The 24,378-nt window shown below is 38.9% G+C and overlaps 1 protein-coding gene across 1 annotated transcript in view; it reads right to left on the reverse strand.

The window, feature by feature from the left end:
• LOC122812984 (E3 ubiquitin-protein ligase rnf213-alpha-like) overlaps positions 1 to 24,378 on the reverse strand; it is a 1,982,151-nt gene that overhangs the window by 507,916 nt on the left and 1,449,857 nt on the right. Inside the window, 1 exon segment of the mRNA XM_044085079.1 lies at positions 15,002 to 15,213. Within this exon segment, the coding sequence (XP_043941014.1) occupies positions 15,002 to 15,213 (212 nt within the window).

The following is a 24,378-nucleotide window of genomic DNA, read 5'->3' on the forward strand; positions in this document are numbered from 1 at the left end:
ACAGTACTAAAACCATGCTGAGTGGACATTAGTAGTTGATTGTGTAGAAGATGATTGAGACGTTTTTTATGTCCACATTTTTTCCTATACGTTTAAAGAAAGGAGATAAGATAGCAATGGGACAGTGGTTAGATACATCTGTACATTTGCCTCCTTTATGAGAGGAATTATAAATGACTTTTTCCAAACAGAGGGGACATAAGATTCAGTGATGGATCTGTTGATAAGAATGCTAACAGGATAGCCAATGGCATCTATAGCTATTTTTAGATATTCAGTTGGAGATCATCTGCTGAGGCAGAGCAAGGTTTGATTTTTCTGTAGAAATTTTCTTATGAAGTTAGAGGGAACAGGTTGAAGTATAAAGGTGGGAGGAAGTGTGAATGGTGTGTGTGTGTGTGTGTGTGTGTGTGTGCGTGTGTGTGTGTGGTTTCAGATAAGTGGGATGTAAATGGAGAGTTATCTTTAACATTCTGTATAGGGGTATACTGGGAATGAGACTGGTACAGTATAGTGGACAAGAGGTGGAAGAGGATGGGTAGGGTTAGCGGTAAGGTTTGATATGCTGGCAATAAAACAGGTATTGAATATCTTAGCAGTTTGAGGAGGGGGTGTATCAGGAGATGGAATGGGATCATGTCTGGATCCTGGGTTAAGTAATGAAGAGATGGAGAACCAAAATTTTTAGGGTTATGTTTGTGACTGATTTGTAGTTGTGCATAAATACTTTTTAATCCTTATTATTTCTTTTATGACCAAACCACACAGTTTTCTGAAGTTTTGTAAATACGTATCAATTTTATCCTTTAACCACTCCCTCCATGCTATGACCCTATTTGTCATTCGATGCTTTGTGAGTTTTGATAGCTAAGATCCATGATTGGCTTTGGTTCTTTTTGTCTGGAAGGGAGCTATGCTAGAAATGCTGTATTAAAGTGGTTTACTGCATTGTCAAGAGGTAGAGTTTTATGTACAGACCAGATCAGGGATTTTAATAAGTTAATAAACATCTGTGGGCTACAGTTAGATAGGTTATGGGATATCTTACAGTGATACTATTTATCCCAATGGGATGTTGTCCTATGGGTGTATGTACTATAGGTGCCTACTGGAATATGGCCAGAGTGTCAGGAAGAGTGCCTGCTTTAGTGTAATTACTTGGGTCTAAGACCAAAATCCAATCAAGGATAGATCCTTGGTTGTCTTTTTTATGAAATTTAGTTGGTGGTGTGATAACATGTATGAATCCAAACAGATTCAAACCTGAGGTTTGGAAATTAGATGTACACTTTTGCCAATTAATATTAATGTGGCATTCGAAACACCTCATCCACGAGTCATTTTCATCAGTTGAAAGCTGGCTCAATAACTCCTAGCTTCTACTCAATCCAAAAAAAATAAATAGCTACTTCTACCCCCCCCCCCCCAAAGCCCTTACATACCTCAAACAACATTTCTCAATAACAGTGTCTGACAACACCCCATACAGAAGAAATCCCCCATACCAAGCTACTAGGCATGACAACTGCTGATAGCTTGTTTCACATATAAGTCAAATTTCAGGTTATCAAAAACACTCACCACAAAAATGACGGATACACTATAGAACAAAAGAAATGCTAAACCTATTCATCCAGGAAACTCCTGGCCTCCACATTCCTATTCTCACTTTACTATATGGCTCCCCATTACTTCTTAACCTTCAAGCTTCCATCCAAAATAAACTAAACCAGTGCTACAATAAATAACAAAGTAAACTAAACCAGTGCTACAATAAAACAGCAAAATTTGCCACTAACTAGTGAAACAGAACCCATCACCATGTAGCCCTAAAATAGCTTAACTGGTCTGAATTGTCCAAGCAACTCACTTACTCACAACTACTCCTACTCCAAAAATTAATTTACAAGCCAGAACAAAGCAAAGCCCTACTATACTTATTATACAAACACACCTCTGCTAAGCCACTTCTTATCTGAAAACAAAATCATCCTCACTACTAACAAACCACATCTGGCAGTAGGAGCCTCTCTCTATTCTAGCTATGCAGCCCGCTATTAGAACTCTATCCCCTCATCCCTTAAACATACTTGAACCCTTTCCAATTTCAAGATCAATCTACAAAATATCTATTTGATATTTGGAACTGTAGATGCACAACCCTCCAAACAGATGCATGACCACCTTCTCACTGTAAAAATGCCTTTCTCACTCTAAATTCACTAACTCCTCCATATCTTAGCAGGTAGTAATGGCTTAACATAAAAAAAGCTTTCACTTTAATGATACCGCACTACTAATGCATGCTCTTCTACCTTTTCAGCCAACACTTACTACTATTTATTTTCCTCTCTCGTGTCCTTCCATAACATGTTCATCCTTTTAATAACTCTCTTTCTCCGTGTCATTAATTTTCCATCCTGCTCATTACTCTTCCTCATCTCATTCTATTCCTCTGTCTATTTTAGCAGTAGAATATTCTATTAGTTTCAGTCCATATATCATTAGAAATATATTCAATATTTTCAAGAATTATGTATTAGTTTATATCAAAAAGAAAGAACGATCACAGCTCAAATAAAACTGAAACTTTTAATAAAAAATAAAACAAAACAAAACCTACAAAACAAGGTAAGCACTTTCACAGTCCTCAGACTGTTTCTTCAGACCGATTAAACAGTGCAACACCAGAACAAATTTAACAATCAAGGCAAACAATCAGTTGCTGTGAAACAGAATTACTTAAGGAAGCCAAAAAGCCCAATATATGCTGAAGAAGTCTAATGTTGGAGTGGGCATGCCTTCAGCACTGGTTTAAGAGAAACTCTCATTAATACCCGAGTGTTTATCTGCATTTAGATATATAACCCACTTATATTCTCTCATTTCTGTAAAATTATTGAAGTCACCACCTCTTATATTTGGATTAAGTAACTAGAGTCATGAACTTGCAAGTTTGTCTCTATAGGGTGCACTTTTACGAATCCTACACAAGGTTTTGTAAAAGAGACATCCTTTTATGCTGATTGTACAATGCAGAATCTTATATATTTTGATTTTTGTGTAGAGTGTTTTGTATTCAATGTAGGTTTTTAAAGACAGAATTTTAGAGCATATGAACGATATTAAGAATAAGAAACTAGGTAATGCATTAGCACAACATGTTTCTGATATGAGACAGAGACATACATTTAAGTTCATGGGTCCCTGGGTCTCCACTGAAAAAAGGTTGTGAGCTGAGTTGGATTATTTATTTATTCATTCATTCAGTTATTTATTTAAATTTGTTTACTAGGGTAGAGGGCTGATCAGTACTGACCAATTTTGTCTCAGCCCGGGGACAATTACAAAAAGACAATATACAAAAACAGTAGCATAATTACACAACATGCAGAGATGGATAAAATAGATATACAAAATCAGTAGCAAAATCACCAAACATTCAGAAATATGAAGAATTACAAGCACAAGTAATTAACTTTATAAATAGCAAAAGGTATATACAATACTTGAGAAAACAGAATATTTACACTGTTGCATGTTTTGTGTGGGATATGTACTGTAACTACAAAGTAGGCAAGTATGATAAGCGAGACTGATTTGAAGTAGAAAGAGAGAAAAGAACATGATTAGGTTATATGACCTGAACAGGTACACTGGAACTTGAATTTTTAAATGAGATTTTAGCAAGCCTTGGAATGTGGTATTCAATGAGGTATCTTTAAATTTAGGTTGCAGGGATTCCCAAAGTTTTGGTGCCAAAACTGAGAATGCATTGTCAGACGTACGGTAGCTCCTTTAGCCATTTGGCTTTATCAACAGTTATGTAGTGGTGTTCGTGTCTAGGTCAGCAAGTGATAAATCATATTTTGGTTAGATATGGATTGAATGATATGGTTTTTCATAGATTCTGTTGAAATAAGTGGTAGGCCATATTCAAGCTGAAGGAAACAGTAGGGAATTTATATTTTATGTGTGCGTCCAGGTGAGTAGTGAAAGTGAGAGAGAAGTTTAACCAGAGTCTGTGATATCTGACATCTGAGGCCTGTTCTACACAAGTGTTACTGTGATTATGGATTATGAGGGAATTGAGGCTTCTGCTGAGTTTATCTCTGATGCCAAACAACATAAGTTTTTGTTTTCTCAGGAGCTGAGAATCACATTCTTATTCTCAATCCGTTGGATAAGTCACTGAAAATCTCCTGTTGAAATGGAATGAGTGACTGGTTTATCCCAGTTAACAAATGAAAACAAATAATTATTAAAAAAATAAAAACTTCATACAACAGTGTAATGTCAAACTAAGAAAAAAAATAGTACATATATAATCAGAGAGATAAAAAGGTGAGATGTTGGGAGGGTAGCTTTTCTGCTAGAGTGACTTATTACTGAAGACAAACTTTTATGCAGGTCACTTCATACAACCGTATCATCTTACTTTGGGGAGGGAGATTAAAATGATACATTGTGACTCTTGCATAGCATTCCAAGCAGTAATTAGTAGCAAACATTCTTATCCTTTCATAGTGGATATAACCAAATGTTCATCAGTTTTTCTGAAATTATCACTCATGACATAGGCGATAATACATTTATATAAATAAAAACAAACCATATTGACAATTTTAGTTGCAAACATTATACATCACTTATAATCTACCAAATCATCATTCAAATATTACATAGCTCATTCAAATCCTATCTTCTTTTACACCTCATTCCTCCCCTGTACGTATTGTACCCACAGTTCCCATTCTTCCTATGTAATTTGCTCCTACCCTTTTCTAAAGATTCCAGTTCCAGTTGTTTTATCTCTGTTACTATATTCACTACTTCTAGTACTGCTGTTTTAGTTTCCATTTTCTAATAATTGTTTTTTTGGCAGCCAAAATAATTAGATTTAGCAAGGCCTAACTATGTCTAGGCAATTCCGATTTGGTATCATAGCTCAGAAAAATCATTTCCCTAGTTACATGAATTTGCTCACCTAGTATCTCTAATAAAGTTGTCTGCAGGGAATCTTTAAAGTCTGCCAACTTATTACATTCCAAGAAAATATGTTCCCAATTACCTCTTTATTCTCCAACACACCATCAACAGTTGCTGTCTACCTGAGGAAAATTTCTCTGGAGTCTACTTGGGGTATAAAATATCTATATAAACATTTTCAAGCAAAAATCAGAAATCTTCAAGACGTCGTTGCATATTTGGGAGACAAATGTATATCCCCCATTGTTTCTTAGTGAATGGCTTATCCAATCTCTCTTCCCAAGCCTTTCTAGCCTCCTCTGATTCTTATAGTTATCATACAATATTTGATATGCTCTACTAATTATTCCTTTTTTTACAGTAGTTTCTGTTCTGGATTCTACTAAAAACTCTACCAGTGCTAGTCTTTTGTTTAGGACCCCCTATTTCTTTCTCTTTGCCTATACTCTGATATCAATCTTTGATACGGAAGGAAATCTGTAATCTGCAATCCAAACAAATTCTTGGAGTCTTTCCCTCTCTACTTATTTGCTCCCAGTACCTTGGTTCCTTTGGAAGTTTTCTCCAATAAATTCTAGCCCCCTTTTGCCTACTGTCTGTCTTCCTAATTTCAGTCATCTCTATTGGGAGAATCCCTTTTCTCCATTCCTTAGAATACTCTCTGCTAATTTATGAATATAACATTCTGTATGCTTATTGTTATTCTCCTTAAAGACCTGCATCCAAAATCCCAGTCTCTCCTTGTTTCTTGAGCATCCCCCCTGTTTCTTCATCATCACTTTCCACTTTGAGTCATAGGTTCTGCTTGTGCTATGGATAGGAGGCTTAACTTTGCAGTTCTGAAATACCCCTTCAAATTGGATAATCCCAGTCCACCTTGTTCTATTCTGCTCTTTATTAATCGCTATCCACAACTTCTCCTCTGGTTGATAAAAATATGTCTGACTTTTATATCCATATCCATTTAACAGAGCTTCCAATTTCTCAGTTTTTGTATTATCTTTTTAGTCTCTTTAGACACATTCTTAGCTGCCACACCAGAATCATTATTAATCTATACTCCTAAATACTTCGATTTTATCATATTCCCATAAATATGGATATTGCTGCACAAATTTGTGTGTGGGTACCTAATTTACCACTATTGCCTTTGTTTTATCTTCATTAATTTTGTATCCTGAAAAGATCTGATACTGTCTCAAAATGTTCTACAACACTGTAATGTTCTTTTCTGGTTTTATCAGTTATAAAATAATATGATCGGCAAATAAAGCCAGCTTTTCTTGACTACCATACCAATTATATCTTTGAAATTGTGAGTCCCCTATTTTCTTTGTCAATGGTGCTAAATATAATGCAGATAACAAAGGGGAAAGAGGATACTCCTGCCTGGTTCCTCTGCTCAAGCAGAATTATCAGAGAGGAACCCACCCACTTTAATTTGTGCCTCCAATCCCTCATATATCATCATAATCAACATTTTAATTTATCAGGTAATGCAAATGTTTCCATTGCCCTGCTCATAAAGTCTCAGCTTACTCTGTCAAATGTTTTCTCTGCATCAAGACCCACCAACATCATCAATGTTCTGTTAATGTTGTTGAATGTTTGCCTCCCCTCCACAAGAGCACACTAATCCATATCTATCAATTTTGGCCTTACTTTTGCCATTCTTTAAGCCACTATCAACGTAAACACTTTATAATCATGGTTTGTATTGAAATGGGCCTGAAAGAAGCTGGATCTGATAGATCTCTACCCTCTTCAGGTATTAAAATAAAAAAAATGAGAGACAGTCCTGCAGAATTCAAAGACTTTATTAAAAAATAGGTTAAGTGCTTTCATCTTTAAAATGTGCAAGACCTATTCAGAACCTAAAAGCCATTATAAAAATAGATTTTAAATGCCATTTATATCACAGCCACACCTCCAAGTCCACCAATCAGATTGTAACATGCTTGTGAAGCCTGTGAAACTTACTAAATACAGTGTATAATATTATTAACAATAAAACCTATATTGAACAGAAATACAATGAAACAGAGTAAAATAAAATAAAAATAAAAACATTTACTCAAAGCATATTAGCTCTTCTCCACAATTTACTAATAAATGAAATATTGTCATTAATGCCTGGGGGGATAGTTGCATTCAAACTGACCTGCTAGTACATTTCATGCTGTAATAATTTATTTTTCCAATCCCCTAAAAAAGGGGGAAGCTGACACTTGCTCAAGAACCAAAAACTTGAATTTCACAAAACCCTTGCAGGTCAAGGAGTGCCTAACTAAGGCACTTTTGTTATCCTTTCTTTTTATACTATATATATATATATATATATATATATATATATATATATATATATATGTTGATAAAACCTGCGGTTGAGAGCATTCACCTTTTTCCCCAATATAAAAAAGTAACATTGTGTACAGAAGGCGAGATAAACTCCTCTGTCAGTGTAGCAATAAAATTTCCCCCCTTGAGTCGTATTGCAAATCTTACCATATAGCCAAACTGAGTAGTGACATTCAATGTACCCCCACTGCTGGCATCTACCACACATTGATGTAATAGGAAAGACCCTGTCGTTAGCTATTAGTGGCCTTTCCACAATGTTTTTAATGTTAGACTTCCTCTTATAGATAAAACCTAGGCCATTAACAAATAACTTTTTAGTAGTCACATCACAACAAAAAAGGTCCCATTTTTTATGTATAATTTTTTCGATTTCTTTTATATCCAAAGAATATTGTAACACCATCTTGCTCCCTATTTTTACTGGGGATTTGTCACACATGGTGGGCTGTTTTATGGCTCTCATACTATACTTAATTATGGAACCAAATCTTTCATTTCTACTGGCCCGTACTTCAGTTTTAGTGGTGTCCAAAATATTACCTGGATAACTCCAGTCTAAAAACATGTTCCGAAGACAAGTGAACTCTTCACGACAGGCTTTAACATCTGAAGTCTATCTGGACACTCTAATCAACTGACTTTTAAGACTGCCCTTTTTGTGGTGAAATGGGTGGGAACTTGAAAATTATAAAAAAAACTACTACAGTAAGTGGGTTTCTAAATCTGTGGCACAGCAAAAGACCCCATGTAATATAAAGCACTACAGCTTGTGTAGTTAATTTTGTTTTAACTTTTGAGACTTAAACCTGGGTGTAAATGACTAGTGTTTATGCTTCTGCTAATATGTGCTTTTCATATACACCCCCCCCCCATTGGCTTTACAGTCTAAAGGGAAACTGTTTTGGTTTTTCTAAACATGTTTCTGTACCAAGACATCAAGCATAGGCTGTCATATTAGACTCCAGTGCTGTGTAACATAACTCATATTGTTTCTCCTCACTCAAGCCATCCTTCACTCAATTTTTCAGCTTAAGACACTGAGGTATTCTTGCTATGACTGTACTCTCTATATGATGGAAAAAGAAAATCTTCAGTGGTGTCAAGTCCTCCTTTCACAGCTAAACTGTGGTAACTAGAACTCAATATAAACTTATGCCATCAATAAAACAGCACAACATTTTACCTTAGCAATGAACAGCTGTAGCTACATCCCTCCATGTGAACATGTATTTGTTTATCTGCACTAGGTACACTACATGTCAGCATGTAAAGGGTATGCATTTAACAAAAATAATGCTGGGAATGCATATTTATCATACTAGCTAGAACAATTCTTCCTTCCTTGGCTTTTCAAGGATGGGAATGTGAACAGTCTCTCCATCAGATGATACATGGCACTAGGGGAATCTTAAAGGACAGAAGGGGCTAGATGTCAGCAGGGAAATCCTATGACCAAAATATATGTGTATGTACATAGATGAGTACTTAGAATAAAACGTGTCCAAGAAGAGATACTGCTGAAAAAACAGGCTGAAACTGGAGAAATCTCTTTATAAAACACAAATAACAATACAGCAAAGCTTTCAGGTTTAAAACCCTTCCTCAGTGCATTACAATCCTACAATGGAAGACATGTTGAATAAATAAGGGTCTGATAGTCATGTGGCTTGCAGCCCAATAGTCACATGACGTACATAGATATATTTCATCTCTTTAATAAACAATTGTATATACAAAAATCTGGTGTAGCCATGGGTACTTCAGTGGCGAACACCTACGCCAATTTAGTTCTGTATATATGGGAAAAGAAATATTTATTAAATAACAGTAATCCGTTCATTGATAAGGTTGTATTTTACCAACGTTTTGTAGATGACTGCTTTATGTTGTGGAAAGGAACACAGAATGAGCTTCAAGATTTTATATGCTACTTAAATAGTACTACCACGTTCCTAAAATTTAAAATGGAAAGCTCTTATGAGAAAATAGTTTTTCTTGATCTATTATTGTACAAAAAGGAAGATTCTCTACATACTACTATACACCAGAAAGAAGTACATGCAGGAAGATATCTACACTTTGAGAGTATGCATGCACCACATGTGTTCAGAAGCATAGTGACATCGCAACTCAGCAGAGTTAGTAAACTAAACACAGAAGATACCAATTTTTTTAGGCAGTTAGATAATATGTCTAAAGAACTAACAATAAGTGGTTACTCTAACAGCCTCTTATTTGAAGCTAAAAACAAAATTATGGCAGATAGAAATACTACACTAAGACCAATTTACACACATGGTAATCTAGCAGTAAATAGAAATGATGATACAAAAATTAGGTTTGTCACTTCTTATAATGCACAAACATATTCAGTTAAGAATATTATACAAAAAAATTGGTTAATATTAATGGCTTGTACAAATGTTAAGAAAGTAGTAGGAGAAAGACCCTATTTCTCCTTCAGGAACATGAATAGTCTCAAACAAAAATTATGTTATAAAGATATGAATTTTAATTTTTCTCCTCAAGTAGAGAAACCAGGCACATATAAATGTTTTAACTGTTCCTGCTGTCCTGAAATTAAAGATGGTAACAACTATCAGTTCATACATCCCATAACAAAAAAACATTATAATTTCAATATAAAAGCCACTTGTAATACTGCATCAGTAGTATACATGGCTACTTGTACACAATGTACTTCATTCTATATAGGAAAAACTGTGAGAAGGCTAAAAGATAGAATCATTGAACATAGATCAGAAATAAAAAGGGCAATAACTACAAATGCGTTATACAAACACATAAAGGAACAAGGCAATCTACACAGTTTTTCCTTTAGAGTCATTTGCATTGTTGACAAAACACCACGAGGTGGGGATATTAATAATATACTTGAATTAAAGGAGTACCAATGGATAGTTAGACTAGAAGCAGACCACTTTCCAGGACTCAATGACATGGTTACATTGAAACCAGTTTTAAAGCATTTACAACAAACCAGGTTACGGTAATATTTTATTAATATGTATATTTGTTTTAACTTGTATAAGTCTTAATGTATAATGAAATATATTTATGTACGTCATGTGACTATTGGGCTGCAAGCCACATGACTATCAGACCCTTATTTATTCAACATGTCTTCCATTGTAGGATTGTAATGCACTGAGGAAGGGTTTTAAACCTGAAAGCTTTGCTGTATTGTTATTTGTGTTTTATAAAGAGATTTCTCCAGTTTCAGCCTGTTTTTTCAGTATGTACATAGATGCACATATACAGTGGATATAAAAAGTTTACACACCCCTGTTAAAATGCCAGATTTTTGTGATATAAAAAAATGAGACCACAATAAACCATTTCAAAACTTTTCCCACCTTTAATGTGACTTATGACCTGTACAATATAACTGAAAAACAAACAAATCTGTTAGGGAAAAAATATAAAAATTAAAAAACGCACAATACGCCAGTTGCATAAGTCTGCACACTCTTAAACTAATACTTTATTGTGTGTGCACACCCTTAAACTAATACTTTGTTAAAGCACTTTTTGATTTAATTTCAGCATTCAGTCTTCTTGGGTACGCACCTGCCATCAATTAAAGAGACTCTGATTAACCCCAAATAGAGTTCAGTTGTACTAGTAGGATTTTCCTGACATTTACTCAGTCACCTGCTACAGCAAAAGCCATGGTACGCAGAGAGCTAACAAAGCATCAAAGGGATCTCATTGATGAAAGGTATCAGTCAAAAGGGTACAAAAAAATTTTCACAGCATTGGATATACCATGGAACACAGTGAAGACAGTCATCAAAAAGTGAAGAAAATATGGGACAACAGTGACATTGCAAAGTACAGGACGTCCCCTCAAAATTTATGAAAAGACGTGACAAAAACTGGTCAGGGAGGCTGCCAATAGACCTACAGGAACACTGAAGGAACTGCAGGAATTTCTGGCAAGTACTGGTTGTATACTACATGTGACAACAATCTCCAGTATTTTCCATATGTTTGAACTATGAGGTAGGTTGTAAGATGTAAGCCTTTTCTTACACAGAACAACATCCAAGCCTGGCTAAAATTTGCAAAACAATACATCAAGTCTCCCAAAGCATATGGGAAAATGTGTTATGGTCTGATGAGACCAAGACTGAACTTTTTGGCCACAATTCCAAAAGGTACGTTTGGCACAAAAGCAACATTTTGCATCACCAAATGAACACCATCCCCACGGTGAAGCATGGTGGTGGCAGTATCATGTTTTGGGGTTGTTTCCAGCTGGAACTGGGGCTTTTGTCAAGGTGGAGGGAATTATGAACAGATCCAAATACCAGTCAATTTTGGTCCAAAACTTTCAGGCATCTGCTATAAAGCTGAAGATGAAGAGGAATTTCACCTTTCAACATGACAATGACCCCAAGCATACATCCAAATCACCAAAAGAATGGCTTCATCAGAAGAAAAGTAAAGTTTTGGAACGGCCCAGCTAGAGCCCAGACCTAAATCCAATAGAAAATCTGTGAGGTGACCTGAAGAGGGCTGTGCACAAGAGATGCCCTTGCAATCTGACAGATTTGGAGCGCTTTTGCAAAGAAGAGTGGGCAAATGTTGCCAAGTCAAGATGTGCCATGCTGATAGACTCCTACCCAAAAAGACTGAATGCTGTAATTAAATCAAAAGGTGCTTCAACAAATTATTAGTTTAAGGGTGTTGCACACTTATGCAACCAACGTATTGTACGTTTTTTATTTTTTATATTTTTCCCCTAACAGATTTGTTTTTCAATTGAATTGTACAGATTATAGGTCCCATTAAAGGTGGGAAAAGTTGTTAAATGATTTACTGTGGTCTCATTTTTTTATATCATAAAAACCTGGCATTTTAACAGGGGTGTGTATACTTTTTATTAGGTAGGTAGAGACACACACACAAATATATAAATACACACACACACACACACACACACACACACACACACACACACACACACACACACACACACACACGCCAGAGAGAATATATACAACTGTCTGAACTTACCATCCTCAAAGCATTAAACAGCTTGTTCATTTCATTTATGCTGTTTTTTTTAATAATTATTACTTTTCAGGGGAATGACTGCAGGCCACATTTTTAGAGCCGAGGGAGAGATAAAGTATCTGCTATCTGAACTGATTGTATCATATTATTCTAACATGTTATCCAAATAACTAAAATGTAAATAAATAAATACATACACAAAGAAGCAAACAAACAAATAAACAAGACTCATTGCTGCATACTACCTGCAATGTTTAAGTACACAGACCCAGTATGCACTCTAGGGAACAAACTGAAACACTGCTAGAAAAGTGCTCAAGACATCAGTTTAAAGTCAGAAAAATGTGCCAAGTACAGGGTTTGTACCTGCACTATGTCCCTTTTTTCATAAATGAAATAGCCAAATGCAAAATGGCTTAGAAAGCAAGAAAGATGCAAAACACACATTGTAGGCTTAATAAGAAGGCATACACATTACTCCTAATAGCTGATATGTACCAAAAATGCTTTGCTTATCACACAGTGGCCACAGCATCTACTTGGAAGATGTGTTTATGGTTTTAATATCTATTAATATTTAGATTTTATTAACAGAGAAAGCAATATAAAAATACATTTTTTAAACAAAAAAGCTAAGTGTATACACAGGGATAAAATTAAAGGAGGGGCAACTGGGGATATGAAAAATAATAAGAAAAAGACAAATGACAAGTGGAAAGAAGGCAAGCACAGACATTAAAGAGAAATTTAAAGTGTTATACAAAAATATACATATTTTATATACACACACACACACACACACATATATATATATATATATATATATATATATATATATATATATATATATATATATATATATATAGCTTCCTTTTCTTTTGGCTGTTCCCATTAGTGGATCATCCGTTTCCATTTCTTACTATCTATATATATTATATATATATATGTATATATATATATATATATATATATATATATATATATATATATACACATAAATGTGTGTGTGTGTCACTGGAAACCTGGAAATAGTGGCTGTTGGAATCAAATCTAGGGCTGCTGCAGGATCTAGGCCTAGCAGTTGTTGTTGTGTCTTTCGGCTTTTCCCGGTTAGGGGTCGCCACAGCGGAACTCCGGTCCGCTAATGATTGGCAGTAGATTTTTACGTGCTGGCTTGCCGGGCCTAACGCACAACCTTTAACGAAGGAATGCCCATTCACCCATGTCGCCACACAGAAGACGCTCTAACTGAGAATCGAACGGGCAACGTCTAACTGTGAGGTGACAACGCTACCGCAGCACCACTTAAACCTCTGCAATAAGTTGCCATCTATATAAAGATACACATGGATTAATGGCAGTAGGGTGCCTACCCACACATTCGACATTATCTTAGCACCTTAAGTTTAACCTTCAGAATTTTATTGCATCCATCCCATAGATTCACAACCTTTGTAATTATTTCAGCATTTAACGCTCCCTCTTGCAGGCTGCCCTAATTATCAGGCACGCTCATCTACAAATAAGTTTTTCTCACATTACCTATTAATGGCTGTTCCTATGACTTGACACCATCCTCCTCTACACATAAGCCTGGCAGCATCCCTTTTTACTGGAAAATATTCTTATAGTCTGTTTCTTCTTAAAGTGCTGTATTTGTTCAGCATCTGCTGTTTCTTCTTGCCTTCAAAGAATACTTTTCATCAGATTAATAAACCACGTCTTGCTAGGAAATGTGTTAGAATTTCCGTATAGCCTGCAAAGTTGATCATTTCTGAACATTTTCTCCTGTGTCCTCTAGTATCTCTCATTGCATACTTACATTCCAGATGAGGGCTCACTAGTGCTATATTCAGCAGAATGCTGACCATTCTCTTCCTTTTCTTTTTACTGATATTGTTACCTATGCAGCACAGCCTGTAGCTTGCTTTACCATGCTATTTTAAAGAAGAACTGCTGCACCTTTAAGCCATATAAGACTATAACTCCAAGGTTTTTTCCTTGCTCATTCATCCCATATTCTCATCTCACCTGCCAGTATAATGTGTCAGGGAACATACCCCCTCAAAATATACGATTTGCCCCACTTCTTTGAAATTTACTTCACCTGCTAACATCTTGACTGTCAGCCTTCTGTAGACACCATTACTGTCCACTCTCAAGCACGTCCATTCTGTTTCACAGATGCAGGACATCAACAATCAGGAGAGTTCTGTTACTGCTGAAGATGCTGAAAGCAACCAGTACTCAGTCCTGGCACTGACCATGGCGAATTCTTCTTGCAGTGTAATGGCAGCCATTAGTGACCATCAATTTTAACTTGTCACCCAACCAGCTAGACACCCACAGCATTACTGTCTCAGTCATTCTAATATTCCTTAGTTTGTGTACTAGTCTTTCAAGAAATAAAGGGAACAGTCAGAGATAGATGACTCAGTAATTCCAGAAGCAGAAGGGAAAAGATAAAGAGAAATGAAACAGCATAACATCAGAGAAAACAGGAGAGTTAAGTAAGAATACAAAGGGAATATAAGGAGTAAACAAAAGAACATATAATGCAAGAAGTGGACAGAAAAAAATACATGAAACAAAAGTTTCAAACAATTACCTGTAAAATTATGACTTTCTCTGGAAAGATCCAATGATAGTCTGGCTTCTTTAATAGGCTGTCGATGAATGGCATCCCATAGCAGTTGGCTACAGCCCTGGACAAGTACACTTGGTGCCAGCCATCAGAGTAAGCACAGAGACCCTTAACTTGTTCCAGGTATTGTAACTTGCCTTTGGTCCCACTGTCTTCAGCTTCTTTGTCTGGGTTATCTATAATGACAATTAGGCTTCAGTTAGTTAATTGGCAGTACAGGAAAAGTACAGTTGTGTACACTTACCATAAATGTAGATGTTCGAGTGTATTCACTGTTGCAGTCATTACATTTGGGTAATCTGCTGGCAGGTTGCCCTCAGTTGGCCTGATTAACAAAGTCTTGGGTCCTGCGTTGGAAGATGTCCCTTCTTCCATGAAGTCAGGTCATCAGGTGTATAAAACATGCAGCCGACGCCATTTTATCAGTTTTTCTTGACCCAGATGTCAGGTGCCCCCATAATGGGAAGCAATTATAAACAAGGTTAAACCTCCAACAAAAAGCAAATACACCAGAAAGCTTTAAACATAGTAAACAAGAATAGAGGTATAGACAACAGAAGTCAGGGGGCTAGAGGGAGGGTAACCAGGAATGCAACAGTGAATACACTCGAACATCTACATTTATGGTAAGTGTACACAACTGTACTATGTTCTTCGTGTTCCACTGTTGCAGTCATTACATTTGGGTAGATTCCCAAAGCTATGGTTGGGAGGAGGAGTTTATACAGCATTAGGGCCAGCTATAAGGCCCTGCAAGACAGCAGTAGCAAAGCCAGCTCTGGATTTAGAGAAAATTGGTAAATAATAATGCTTGGTGAAATTATGTACAGAGCTCCAGGTAGCAGCTTCTAGGATGTCCCTGATAGGAACACCTCTGAGAAAGGCTGTAGAAGTAGATGCAGCCCTGGTGAAGTGAGACCTGATCCCCTGGGGGATAGGGGATAGGTTTTCAATGGTGCTTATAGCAGAAATGAATGCAATGGCTTATCCATTTAGAAATGGTTTGTTTTGAAATAGCCTTCCCCTCTGCCCTTTTAGCAAATGCTACCAGCAGTTGTTCAGATTTTCTTCGAGGTTTAGTCCTCTCCAACTAAAATCTTAGTTGTCTGTGCACATGCAAGGAATGCAGAATCCGTTCCCCTTTGTTCTGTGGATTGGGAAATAAGGTTGGCAAATGAATGGACTGATTCAGAGCCACACTGGAAACCACCTTGGGCATGAAGGATTAATTGATCCTCAGAGATATCCTGTCCGCATGAAAGATGATGAAAGGATCCACTGCCATAAGGGCCTGTAATTCAGATATCCTTCTAGCTGAAGTAGTTGCTAAAAGGAAGGCTGTTTTCCAGGAAAGAAATTTTAAATCTGCAGTAGCTGCTGGCTCGAAAGGAGGTAGATTGAGTTTCTCCAAAACAAAGTTAAGGTCTCAGGCAGGGGTTGGAGCTCTCCCAGGTGGTCTCAAGTTTTTTGCCCCTCTGAGATACTGCTTGAGCAGAGGATGAGAGAAGAGGGGAGGTTCTGTGTTATAATGAGCTGAAATAGCTGAGGCATGGATTTTAATGGAGGAAAAGGACAGGCCCTTCTGAAGCATCTCAGTTAAGTATTGCAAAATCTGAGGTAAATTGGGCGCTGCTGTGCTCATCCCTAAAGATTGGTTCCAGGCACAGAATCTTTTCCATTTGTCAGCATAAGATTTTCTAGTACTAAGTCTCCTTGCCTCCAAGGTTTGCTGAGGGATGATAAGGGTGAATTTAAGTGATTAGCCAGGCTGCAAGGTTCAATGTTGGAAGCTGAGGGTGCAGAATTTGGTTCTCCTGCTGAGAAAGCAGGGAAGGGGTCTGAGGCAGGTGCCATGGAGATAATTGCGACACACTGCGCAGGAGGGGTTACCAGTGTTGGCGCAGCCAGTCTGGAGCAATCAACATCATCCTTGGTTTGTCTTGTTTGACTTTTAGTAGAACTTTGGAGAGCAGAGGCTGAGGGGAGAAGGCGTACACTGATAGGTTTTTCCAGCTGAAGGACAGAGCATCCACTTTCCAGGCTTGTTTGTGGGGAGTCCTTGGGAAAAACATGTCCAACTGGTAGTTCTGGGGGGAGGCAAATAGATCTATGTCTGGTCTTCCCCATTCGCTTGTCAAAATGTTGAAAATCCGTGGTTCCAGTTTCAACTTGTGTGGGTCCATGAGGTTTCTGCTTAGTCCGTCTGCCAGTGTATTCAATTTTCCTGGTAGGAATTGAGCTTGTAGATGCACTTGGTAGCTCAAGGCTGTGTTCCACAATGCCATGGCTAGTCTGCAGAGGGGGTAGAAATGTGTACCCCCCTGCTTGTTTATGTATCACATAACCGTAGTTTTGTCCGTCTTTACCATTAGCTGTCCTGGAAGAATGTAGTCCTTGAAGGCTGTCAGTGCATTCTGTACAGCTAACATTTCTTTTTGATTGATATGTAGGTGCATTTGATTTGGGTTCCATTTGCCCTGAATGCACTTCCCTGCCAGGTGAGCCCCCCATGCATAGTCTGATGCATCTGTAGTTAGGGTTTGGGAGGCAGGGGGTAGTGTGAATGGTAGTTCTTGTTTTGGTGGCAGGCCTCTGCCCACCATAGGAACTCTAGGCATAGGCAAGGTATGATAGGAATCATTGTTTCCAGGCTGTGACAATGTTGACTCCATACACTTTTTAGATACCACTGTAGTTTCCTCATATGCAGTCTTGCATATGGAATTAGAAGAATGCAGGAGGCCATGAACCCCAAGGCTTGCAGTATTTCTCTTGCAGATAGCAGGGTTTTTGCGGCCACGTCTTTGAAGTAGGTTACCAAATGAATTTGTTTTTCTGGTGTGAGGAAAGCCATCTGGGCAGTTGTACTCAAGCTTGCACCTAGGAATGTAATCTATTGACAGGGTACCAGTTGTGATTTCTTTTCGTTTATGGTGTACCGCAGACAAGTTAGAACCCTTTTTACAAATGCCTGATGGTTTAAAAGTATGCCCTGGTTTTCTGCCTGAATTAGACAATCGTCCAGGTATGGATATATTTGAATATTTCTTTGCCTACAAAATGCAATCTCTGGAGCCAGGCACTTTATGAATAACCTGGGCGCAGTAGACAAGCCAAAGGGCAGTGCAGAGAAAGTACCGTTGTGTACACTTACCATAAATGCAGATGTTCGAGTGTATTCACTGTTGCAGTCATTACATTTGGGTAATCTGCTGGCAGGTTGCCCTCAGTCGGCCTGAATTCCAAAGTCTTGGGTCCTGTGTCGGTTGCTGTCTCCTCTTCTGTGACGTCAGGTCGTCAGGGGTATAAAACATGCAGCTGACGCCATTTTCTTTAGTTTTTCATGCCCCCGATGTCAGATGCCCCCAGAAAGGTAGCAAAAAAAATATATATATAAATAAATATATATATATATATATATATATATATATATATATATATATACATACACACACACACACACACACACACACACACACGCACGCACACACACACACACACACACACACACACACACACACACACACACACACACATCAATATAAACTTTACCTTCATTTACAAGCAAATACACCACATAGGTTGTAGAAGATAGAGAAGGAAAAACCTGGACTGCAACAGTGAATACACTCGAACATCTACATTTATGGTAAGTGTACACAACTGTACTATGTTCTTCATGTTTCACTGTTGCAGTCATTACATTTGGGTAGAATCCCAAAGCTATGGTTGGGAGGCTGGAGCTAAACAGCATTAGGTGCGGCTAAAAGGCCCTGCAGAACTGCAGTGGCAAAGCCTGCCCTGGACTTAGAGAGGCAAATGATAATGCTTTGTAAAGGTGTGAAGAGAACTCCAAGTAGCAGCCTCTAGAATGTTTTTGGTTGGTACTCCTCTGAGAAAGGCTGCTGAAGTAGCTGCAGCTCTGGTGGAATGAGACCTAATGCCCTTGGGCACAGGTTTACCATGGTGTAAGTAGCAGAAACGGATGCAGTGGCTTATCCACTTTGAAACTGTCTGCTTTGAAATAGCCTTTCCTTCTGATCCTGCAGCATATGACATTAGTAATTGCTCAGTTTTTCTTAGAGCTTTAGTCCTGCTCAAGAAGAATCTTAGCTGTCTGTGTACGTCCAATGAATGCAGAATTCTCTCCCCCTTGTTCTGCAGATTTGGATAAAAGGTTGGCAGATGAATTGTTTGATTAAGAGCCACACTGGAAACCACCTTAGGCATAAATGTAGGATTTGTCCTCAGAGACACCCTGTCTGGGTAAAATATGATAAAAGGCTCTACAGCCATGAGGGCCTGTAGCTCTGAAACTCTTCTTGCTGAAGTAATTGCTAGTAGCAGAGCTGTTTTCCATGATAAGAACTTTATATCAGCGGTAGCAGCTGGTTCAAATGGAGGCAGGGTGAGCTTTCCCAACACATAATTGAGGTCCCATGCAGGTAATGGTGATCTTCTAGGAGACCTTAAAATGTTGGCTCCTCTAAGATACTGCTTTAGTAATGGATGAGAAGATTGGTGGCTCTGTATTATAATGAGCCGAAATGGCAGAGGCATGGATTTTAATTGATGAGAAAGATAGGCCTTTGTCAAGCATCTCAGTTAAGTATTGTAATATCTGAGGAATATTTGGTTTTGCTGTATCAGTTCCTTGTTCTTGATTCCAAGCACAGAATCTCTTCAATTTGTCAGCATAAGATTTTCTAGTACTAGGCCTTCTGGCTTCCAAAATGACATCCATCACAGCTTTACTGAGAGGCGTTGTTTGTATAACTACATGATCAGCCATGCTGCCAGGTTCAGTGTCTATAGTTGATTGTGCAGGACCTGATTGTTTTGTTGGGACAGTAGTTGAGGTCTTTGAGGTAAGGTCCAAGCTGGGTATTGAGACAAGTTCCTTAGGATTGGGTACCAGTACTGGCGGGGCCAGTCCGGGGCAATAAGTATCATCTTTGGTTTCTCTTGTCTGACTTTTAGGAGGACCTTGGGGAGAAGAGGCAGAGGAGGAAAAGCGTAAACTGATAGGTTTTTCCAACTGAAGGATAGGGCGTCCACTTTCCATGCTTGTCTGTGATAAGTCCTTGTGCAGAATCTTTTCAATTGATAATTTTGAGGAGAGGTAAACAGATCTATGTCTGGGCTCTCCCATTCCTCTGTTATCATGCTGAAGACTTGTGGATTTAGTTTCCACTCGTGAGGATCCATAAGGTTTCTGCTTAAATCGTCTGCCAGTGTATTTTGTTTTCCTGGCAGGAATTGAGCTTGAAGATGTATTTGGTAGGTCAAAGCTGTTTCACACAGTGCCATGGCTAATATGCAAAGGGGGTATGAGTGTGTGCCCCCTTGCTTGTTTATATACCACATGACTGTGGTGTTGTCCGTCTTTATCAGTAGTTGTCCTGGATGAATTAAGTCCTTGAAGGCTGTTAGGGCATTTTGAACAGCTAGCATCTCTTTCTGGTTGATATGCAGATGCATTTGTTTTGGGGTCCATATGCCCTGAATGCATCTTCCTGCCATGTGGGCCCCCCAGGCGTAATCCAATACTTCTGTTAAGGTTTGGCTGGCAGGGGGGAGAGTGAAGGCCCGTCCTGTGTTTTTGTGACATGCCTTTGCCCACCATAGAAACTCCTGTTGTAGGCAGGGAATGAGAGGAATCACTGCTTCCAGACTGTGAGAATGTTGACTCCATAAACTTTTCAGGTACCAGTGAAGTTTCCTCATATGCAGTCTTGCATATGGAATCAGTAGGATGCAGGATGCCATGAAGCCCAGAGCCTGCAGAATTTGTCTTGCAGATAACTGGGATTTTGTTGCCATCAGTTTGAAGTAAGTAGTCAGTTGCCTTTGCTTGTCTGGCGTGAGGTAAGCCATCTGGGCAGTTATATTCAAGCTTGCACCCAGGAATGTTATCTTTTGAGAGGGTACCAGTTGTGATTTCTTTTCGTTCATTGTGTACCCTAGGCATGTTAGAAGCCTTTTCACAAATGCCAGGTGTCGAAGAAGAATGTCCTTGTTCTCTGCTTGAATGAGACAGTCGTCTAAGTAAGGATATATTTGTATACTTCTTTGTCTGCAAAATGCAATTACTGGTGCCAGGCACTTTGTAAAGACCCTGGGCACAGTAGATAAGCCAAAGAGCAGTGCAGAGAATTGGTAATGCATTAAGCCAGCCTTGAATCTGAGGTATCTTCTGCACGATTGTCTTATTGGGACATGCAGGTATGCCTCTTTTAGGTCTAATGTCACTAACCAAGCATTCTTGCCCAGCATGGGCAGAAGCTGCTGCAAAGTCAGCATTTTGAATTTTGGAATGTCCAGGTACGTGTTCAAAATCGATAAATCCAGTATTGGCCGCCAGGCCTTGTCCTTTCTGGTTACCAAGAACAGTCTTGAGTAAAAACCTTGTCCTTTTTCCTGTTCTGGTACTGGCTGAATGGCACCATATCCATGAGGGATGTATCCTGTTTCTGTGCCTCTGCCCATTGATTTTTTGGAAGATCTGGCCAACCATTTGCCATTGGCAGAGTGTGGAAATGGAATCTGTATCCCTGTGATAGTATGTTTCGTACCCACTTGTCCTGGGTTATTAACTGCCAATTTTGAGCAAAAAGTGCTAACTTTCCCCCTATGGGTGCTGCCAAAAGATAAGTGCTTGGTGTAGGCAGAGGGAAGTCATTGGGATTGTTTTCTGTAGGTTTGCACTTTACCTCCTCCAGATTTGGAGGTAGAAGCGCCCCATTGCTTTGACCTGTATGAATCTTGCGCCTGGTATCTGGAACCCTTAGGGTGTCTGGATTTGCCCCTTTGAGCTCTGTCTGACACAGGAAAGGACCAATTTTTTGTAGGCCAGTGTCTACTGAATCTAGGTGGCTGCACTTGTAAGAAGTCTTTAACAGTTTGCATAGACTTAGCGTTGTCTTCCATTTTCTTTAAAACTTCTTCTGCCTTAATACCAAACAGAGAATCATGCTGTAAAGGTGCATCTAGCAATTTAGCTTTAACATGATCAGGCAAATTCTGTTCCTTTAACCAGGCATGCCTCCTAATCACAGATCCAGTAACTGCAGCCCTGCAGGAGGCCTCTAAGGAGTCAAAACCACATTGCAAAGTATGCTTTCCAACCTGTTCAGCTGCATGCAATAATTCCTGCAGTTCTTTATTTTCTGCACATTCTGAAATCAACATCATTTTCTGTTTCAGCAATCCCATAACATGTTGTTGGTACTTAAGCATATGAAATTGACAGTTTAAGGCCCTGATTGCCAAGGTTGCAGATGTATAAACCTTTTTTCCCCATATGTCCAGTGCCCTTGAATCTCTGTCAGAGGGGGTAGGATTTTTTGCTGTTGAGGCCTTAACTCCCTTTGGACCCTGTGAAATAGTTTCAGGATCAGTAGCAGGGTTTCTAAATAAAAATTTATGAGCATCAGGGACCCTGTAATATCTGTCAGGCTTACTGGGAGCTGGAGGTAAGGAGTCAGGGGTCAAGCTTGACTCCGAAAATACATCATCCACAATGTCTAAAACAGGGGTAATGGCTAAAGGCATGTGCTGAGGCAGAAGAAGGAAATCCCAGCGCCTCTTTTTTGATTGTGAGAAGTCTTGACTCTCCCAGTGAAAATGCTCCCTCAAAGTATGCAAGGTTTCTACAAATGAATAATCCTCAGGAGGAGATGCAGATGGTATAGACTCCTCTGCATCAGAATCCTTATAGGGAGGTATAGATAATTCCTAATCAGAAGAGGAATCAGAAGAAACAGAAACCTGATTTGAAGATTCATAATCAGTGTCTTGCCTAGGCCTCTTATCTGGAGGGGGATGGGTACCCCTGATCAAGGTAATGAGGTCTTCAGCCATTTTGATCATCTGTTTTTTAGGCATAGAGGCCTGTGCACGTGGCTCATGCATCGGTTTTTTAGTTTTAGAAGTTGCTTTTGTCTTTGGTTTTGCAGCTGTCATCAGTCTAATATACAAATGTTGAGGTCTGAATACACCCTCAGAAGCTGGTGCCTGCTCAGCAGCTCCAGACCCATCCGAGGGAGACACATCCGTTGTTCCAATACCTTGAGTATCTTGCGGCATGCCGGACTCCACGTGGATGTCGGTAGAGGCCTGCGACTCGAAGGTAGCAGGTATCAGGGGCTGGGAAGGCACCTCACTGAGTACCAGCGAACCGGCAACTGGCTTAGGAGAAGCTTCATTGTCGGTTTTGGATCTCAACTGCCTTTCCCTGTCCTTTTCTTTGCGTTTGTTATGTACTCCAGTAGTCGGATTGCTATCCAACGACATTTCTGGGTAGTTAAATCTGTTTCCAAAATACTTTGATGCAAAAATATACCGACGCTTAATAGTGTGTTGGTTAAATCTAGCACAAAACTGACAGCCAGGCACGTTGTGATCAGGGCCTAGGCAAGGAATACAGTATAAATGAAAATCCTTATGAGGTATTTGCTTCCCACAAGTAATACAATTATTAACTTTTTCTGACATCGGTAAGGAGCAAGAAAAAAGTTTCCCCAACGGGGTACTTAGCTTTAGTGAAGACTTCGGTTCTGAAACTCAAAGTCGAATATTTCAGTAGTCGGCCGACCGGCACTTGTGAAATGCTTCTGCTTCGGGCACCACGCGGCAAGAAAGACTGAAGAAAATGGCGTCGGCTGCATGTTTTATACTCCTGATAACCTGACGTCATGGAAGAGGAGACAGCAACCGACGCAGAACCCAAGACTTTGGAATTCAGGCCGACTGAGGGCAACCTGTCAGCAGATTACCAAAATGTAATGACTGCAACAGTGAAACATGAAGAACATCTGATAATGCAAGTCGCCTGCTTTGAAGCGTAGGTATCTTCTGCAAGATTCCCTGATTGGGATATGCAGGTATGCTTCTTTTAAATCTAGAGTTGCCAACCAGGCGTCTTTGCCTAGCATAGGAAGTAATTGGTGAAGAGTCAGCATCTTGAATTTTCGAATCTCCAGAAAGATGTTTAGAGTAGACAGGTCCAGGATTGGACGCCATGATTTGTCTTTTCTGGGTACCAGAAAAAGCCTGGAGTAGAAACCTTGTCCCTTTTCCTCTTCTGGTACCAGCTGAATAGCCCCCATGCTTAAGAGGGAAAGTACTTGTTTTTGAGCCTCTGCCCACTGATTTGGGGGCAGGTCTGGCCACCCGTTTGGTGTTGGCAACGTGTGGAAATGAAATCTGTATCCCTGGGACACTATATTTAAAACCCATTTGTCCTGGGTTATGAGTTCCCAGTTCTTTGCATGAAGAGCAATCTTTCCCCCAAAGGGGCAGTCAAAATGTAAGTGCTTGGGAATTTTAAAAGGAAGTCA

The sequence above is a fragment of the Protopterus annectens genome, chromosome 10.part0 (genome assembly GCF_019279795.1).
Source record: "Protopterus annectens isolate FY-2018-M chromosome 10.part0, PAN1.0, whole genome shotgun sequence".
Taxonomy (NCBI): Eukaryota; Metazoa; Chordata; order Ceratodontiformes; family Protopteridae; genus Protopterus; species Protopterus annectens.